We start from the raw sequence: 5,828 nt of genomic DNA on the forward strand, positions 1-5,828 counted from the left end.
TGCTCGGCGTTTAGTGAATGCAGAGCTGTCTTAGAAGCGTAAATGAGTAATTATGAGCATCTAAACTACACATATCGCAATTAACTGAGTACAAAACTACGTTTTCGGTAAATTTACTTTTTTGGCATGTCGTAGCGCGATCATGCGCCGCCCACTGATAACCCCATCGCAATGCACGACGCTTAGCCCATGGCAGATAGCGCCATAATGCAAGCGAAAATGCTTTCGCATTACCACACGCGAGTTGTCTTAGTGCCTCCTTGAATCTAGACAATCTTTGCGAGCGTATTGGAACGAAAAGCACTGTACTGCTCCTTAAAGCTACTGGAATGGAACTTACTCAGAAGTGAAGCGTTTCAAGGACAGAAACCGAGAAGTCAGGTCAAATCTTGTAGATCTATTGCAGACTTTTCTGGCAGCGCGGTTTATCTCACAAGGGCGGTGGTACAGAGATCCCCAACAAGGTCCATCGACCCGCTTTTCAATATCGAAGTACGGAAAGCTGAGCAAGTTGGTTACTATTATCCATGGTAAAACAGCGCGGAAAAAATACGAAGACGGAACAAACACGACGACACGAGCGCTGCTTCGTATTTTTTCCGCGCTGTTTTACCATGGATAATAGTAACCAACTTGCTCAGCTTTCCGTAGTTCTAAATGTCATTTCTAGCTCCCTGGGCTCCGTCCAGCGCTCGTGTCGTCGTGTTTGTTCCGTCTTCGTGTTTTTTCCGCGCTGTTTTGCCATGTTCAATATCGACTACAGATCGTACGAGACGACCATTCCCCCAGTGGAGAGATGACCGGCATTAAAAACTTGGATAAGTTTTGAAGGAGGAATGCGTAAAATCTACCATAGGACGCAGCGAGACCTTAGAATTGTGGACCTTCGGCATGCTAAAGGATTCAGGGGCTGAAACATTGTGGTATAACAAGTGGTAATACAGCGAATGATGTTATCGGGGAGCTGTACGAAAGATGTCAGCCAGAAGCCTGGGCAGCGCTCTTTGAGCATTTGCCGTAGGATCCCTCGCGGGGGTACCCTAGATGTCAGCATCTTACAAGAGTACCACTACCTTGTTTCCGTAGTCATACTTGTTCAACAGCACGCTACGCGGGGAGATGGAGGGGGGAATAGGCCATGATTCGGTGGTGAATGCTAAGGAAAATCACTATTTCTACCATTTCTCCTTGTTGCTTGCTTTCAGCTGCTTTAGTGTTTATATGTGCACCAAAAAATGGTGGTCGATTTTCGCGGTTAGACCAAGTGCGAGCTACGTGCACTAACCCTTCGTTTTTCCTTCGGTTCCAATGTTCAGGTAGCGATAGCGCTCGTACCACTCCTGGCGCAGTGGTGCGGCGCTTAAGCGATGCGCCACTGCCCTGCAGTGGCAGCTGCTGCCATCGACGCGGCATCGATGGGGAGCACGCCGTGCGCGAGCACGTCTCGTATGCAAGAGAAAGAAGAAGGCGCTGCGGGCTGGCACGTGCTCACTCGTGCGGTGCTCTGGTGACATTGCAGTTGACTGTATCTTCGACCCTGCTCTTGCGGCACATTTCGCAAGCTCAACGAACGACCTCGCCATCCAGACGAGACCGAAGCTACGCTGGACCTCGAGACAAAGTTGTCAGGTAAGGGGAGTCTTTGTGCAAAGCTCAGTGGGTTCCTGTGGCGCATATGCTCGCATTGTATCGGCCGCTTCTTCTCTTTGCTAGAACCTGCCATGAGCTCTCGTGAAGGGTCGAAAAGTGCCTCCGTTATTGACAGCGTGCTTCAAGGAAAGGAGCAGTATAGTCAACGCTAAGGCCTGCCTGGTTTCCTGCCTCACCCTCCTGATGCGAGAGCCTGCCTTTGTGGATTAGGATCTTATCGCTGGCCACCGGTGCTCACTGGAACTAGCGGCGGAGCAGGTCAGGACGGGATGGAAGGCTTAAAGCGGTGCAAGGCGTTTGCTGTTTTTCAACGATAGCTGTTTGATGAGGGAGGGCCTTGTATTCTCTGGACTAAATGCAGTCGCCGTCGGTGCCGCAGCATGCCATGCCAGCGTTGATCTGCTGACCACACCAGGCCTGAACCAACAACATCCGGGCCTACGAGTAGTCATCCTCAAGAATTTCCCAGCTGTTTGTTGTCCAGTGATTGGAGAGGTTAAGCAGCGGATAGAGCTTCAACTGACGCTTGTTCGCCTGGTGATGGTAAACATACGCTGCTTTCTCTCTGGCGCCGTTAGGAGGGAAAGCGCCAGCAGCCATTGAAGAGCCATAAAACCACTCCCTGTGCAAGCAGCGACAACTCTTGCCAGTCTAGCCGTTATCCTAGCCATTCCTAAGTATGCAGTCTATTGCAACTTTGTCGGAGCAGAGTTCAAAGCTGTAAACTTCAGAGTGGGCCCAGTGTATTATTCTGTTGGTTGCGTACTACGGACACGCGAATAAGTCATCTACCTTCCTCTCTCCCCTTCCCATCTCTCCCTTCGTCCCTCTTTCCCTGTGTAGGGTAGCATACTGGGCGTCGCCTCTGCCTTTCCGTTCATCATTCTCTCTCTCTCCCTCACGGAGCAGAATGGGACGTGCGAACGCGCACTCTGAAGCCGACCACAAATGTCTAAATCCAGCCTCGTCACGCTCGTAGCTTCCACTCCGCAGCGAACAAGCTGTGTACTGAAATCCATTGATGGCAGGCGAACGTGGACAGAGTGCAGACTGTAGCAACACTGCCTTTGAAGAGGCCACGCGTCGTTGCACGTGGCACCTGTCCTGTTGTGTTCTTGCGCCTCTTTTGTCCTTGTTATTTTCGCGCCGTCCAGACATCATATAGTTGCACAGCGCCGACCGGGCAAGAGGACGACGCCGCTTTCGTCGAGACCGGTCTCTTCGGCGGATTGCGCGGAGGGATCACGTTTACTCATCTTGGGCAAGGGTTTTCATGACGGCCATATTCTTCCAGGCGGAAGCTATAGACACGTCCGCCACTGGTGGCTGCCACGAAAAGCAGTTAGCATCAGCCTTCCCTAGTCTCCTCTACGATGCCTAGGCTGCCTTCATTGTTGTTTTCTCTGGATTTCCGTGCCCGTAGATTTCGTGCTGGTCTAGCAATCTTATAACCATTAAAGCGCCAGTGCTGTAAACATTTAGAGTGCTCTGTTTCAGTGTGGGAGGCGTGGGTGGTAATGATAGTGGGTGATGCAGTCGCACTTGTGTACCAGCTATCGGTGCCAGCTGTCTATTCCAAGCAAGAAATTAGCCTAACGAAATTAGCCTAACAGCAACCACTTACGGTACATTTTGCCGCGGAATTCTCACATTCATCTTTCAGTCCACCATTATTGGAACACGGCTGAAGCCTGGAAATGGGTCGATCGGATTTCAAGGCCGTCCTGCTGAGGTCCTGGCAGCTCATCTACGTGATCGCCGTTCCGCTGCTGCTGCTGCCGCTCCCATTCTACATGAAAAGCAAGGTGAGGCTCTAACTGCGTTTATGCAAGTGCATTTGCAGGAAATGAGGATTCGAAGGCCCTTGTGCAAAAACACGGCAATACGCAGGTTCGTTCATCTCTTGGCAAAAAAGCTGGGCACTGGCTTGGCTCTTGGTAGAAACTGTAGCCTCCAGCTTGATGTTGCCACCGGCATAATAAGGACGAGCTTCATCTAGACGAGGTCACAGAACACGGAGCGAATACGAATGAGCCTGAAGAACCCCCCGCCACCCCCCCCCCCCCCCCCCTTTAACGAGGTGTTGCGTTGTGTCTGCTGCGAGAGTTGTCCCAAGGGGTATTGATGAACCGGACGAGACGTCGGGCCTTCGGGACTCGGACGTCTGGAGGCAGCCACCGAGGCAGTGACGGACTGCTGATAATAAAAACTTTTATTCGCATCGCAGAAATGGAAATGAGGGCTTTCTATCCAAAACAGGCGCTTTCTTTCCTTTCCTTACTAAGCATACAATGTCCAAAAGATACTCAAAAATGTTCGTACGTATAGGCAGAAGGGCAGTGTTGGGTCCAATACAGAACAATACAGACTATGGTACAAAGACAAGTAGACTAAATAAACAGTAAGGGTTCCCAATAGGTCTTTAAATGATTAGTACGAAACAGTAACGGCTCGCGCAAGCTTTTTAGTGGTCAAGCAAAAATGTCTTTAATGAGAGGGCAATTTTAATATTTAAAGCATTAGAAATTTCATATCAGCTTTGGCGCCATTAAACTCTATTAGTATTCGACCTTAGGTATTACGGCATTGTGGAGGTTAACATTGCGGCACGTTTGCTCTGCCCTGAAGAAAATGCCGAAGCATTTTGCGGCGGTGTCTGGTTTTTTTCTTTAACTGAACTGCGGCGTTTCCTTGGATCGAAGAACTGACTGCAGCAGCTTTGCGGCAGAGCTTACCCCTAGAGTGCACCGACATCTAGGCCCACCGCGGGACCAGGGGCTGCGTGTTCTCGAAGAGCGCTTGTGCAGCGGCTGAAGGGGGCGCCGACGCTGCTTGGTGTTGAGGAAGCTCTTCACATTGCTATTTCAGTGAAATATGGCTGCGCAACGAGATTGCAGAATTCTGGACTGTGGGGGCACATATTGCAGGCCGGCCTGAGCGCCTACTCGATGCTCTGGATGGCCTTCTACTGGACAGCCGAGCCCATTCCGCTTCCGGTGACGGCGCTCATGCCGCTGGTGCTGTTCCCTCTGTTCGGCATCCTGACCACCGTCAAAACGACCACCTTATACTTTAACGTGAGTGAAAGAGGCCAGCGTTTGGTGCGCTGCTCATTGGTGGAAGCAGTTTGGCTGTATCTCGTCGCCGACAGCATGTGCCGGCACAAAATGCCCCGCGGGACTGGCGTGACATATTCTAGAACGGATCTAACGTGGTACTAACCGAACTCTTTGACCAGGCAACGTTCCCGAACTTTTCTTAGCGACGCGTTCGGCTGGCTTGGCCACGTGGAGCTCCCGTTGCCTATCAGTCGAGTGTTACTATGCACCGAAGTAAACCGGCGGAGCACTGAAGGCGTCTACCGAATCGTCGAGCCTCATAGCCGATCGCAGCTACACTGCCGCCGAAAAAGCGCGGTCGTAGAACGAATACCTCATGCATCAGTGACGCCGACTATGTTTGTGGCCTTACGCCTATGCACAGACGCTATGCGTTGTGTAACACCACTGGTCAATCGGAAGCAGTACTGATGAAAATTATGGCATGAATGTTGCGCATGCTTGCATAGCTGCAAACCTTGTCAACTTCCGCGGCGCAGCTTCGTGTTTTAATTTGCCCACTTTAGTACAGTACTCTCCAAAACTAGAAGAGCGCTTCGCGCGGAGCAGGAACAGTCAGGCTCCTTTTCCCCTGGTGGTTCTCTCCTAACGATGAGGACAGTCCTCCTTAAGCCACGTAGGGCGCGAGCATCGAGACAGGAGAGCTCCAGTGCCCGATGATTGTTCCCATCTCGCTCTAAGTGTCTGTAACTATTTGACACTACTTTGCAATTTCCAGCTCTAGTTCTCTAGGAAGACCGGGTCTTCGTCAGGCCCCAGAGACAAACGTAATTGGCTTGATCTATTTCTCTCGAACACGTCACTATACCGCCACTCCAGAACATCGGCTTCGTCATGTTCGGGTCGCTGGTCGTGGCCGCTGCTGTGGAAACGAGCAACCTGCACCGGCGCCTGGCCATCAAGACCCTCCTGACCGTCGGCACCAGCAACAGGAGGCAAGCATTGCTGTTCTGCCTGCTGCGTGACGTCTCTGCTTAGAAATTTGGCAGGCCGGCACAGAGACCTGCCTAACCTCGCATGTTTTGCTCACTCCCCTGTCTAGGCTGCTGATGGGTTTTA

General features: G+C 51.5%; 1 protein-coding gene across 1 annotated transcript; it reads left to right on the top strand.

Annotated features, from left to right (window-relative positions):
* The first annotated feature begins 1,438 nt into the window (after positions 1–1,438).
* LOC144119499 (Na(+)/dicarboxylate cotransporter 3-like) lies at positions 1,439–5,747 on the top strand. The gene is made up of 4 exons (XM_077652090.1): positions 1,439–1,629; positions 3,314–3,455; positions 4,578–4,727; positions 5,589–5,747. The coding sequence occupies exons 2-4, from the start codon at positions 3,348–3,350 to the stop codon at positions 5,745–5,747; spliced, it is 417 nt and encodes a 138-aa protein (XP_077508216.1). The 5' UTR covers positions 1,439–1,629; positions 3,314–3,347.
* The last annotated feature ends 81 nt before the right edge of the window (positions 5,748–5,828 follow it).

The sequence above is a fragment of the Amblyomma americanum genome, chromosome 2 (assembly GCF_052857255.1).
Source record: "Amblyomma americanum isolate KBUSLIRL-KWMA chromosome 2, ASM5285725v1, whole genome shotgun sequence".
Taxonomy (NCBI): Eukaryota; Metazoa; Arthropoda; class Arachnida; order Ixodida; family Ixodidae; genus Amblyomma; species Amblyomma americanum.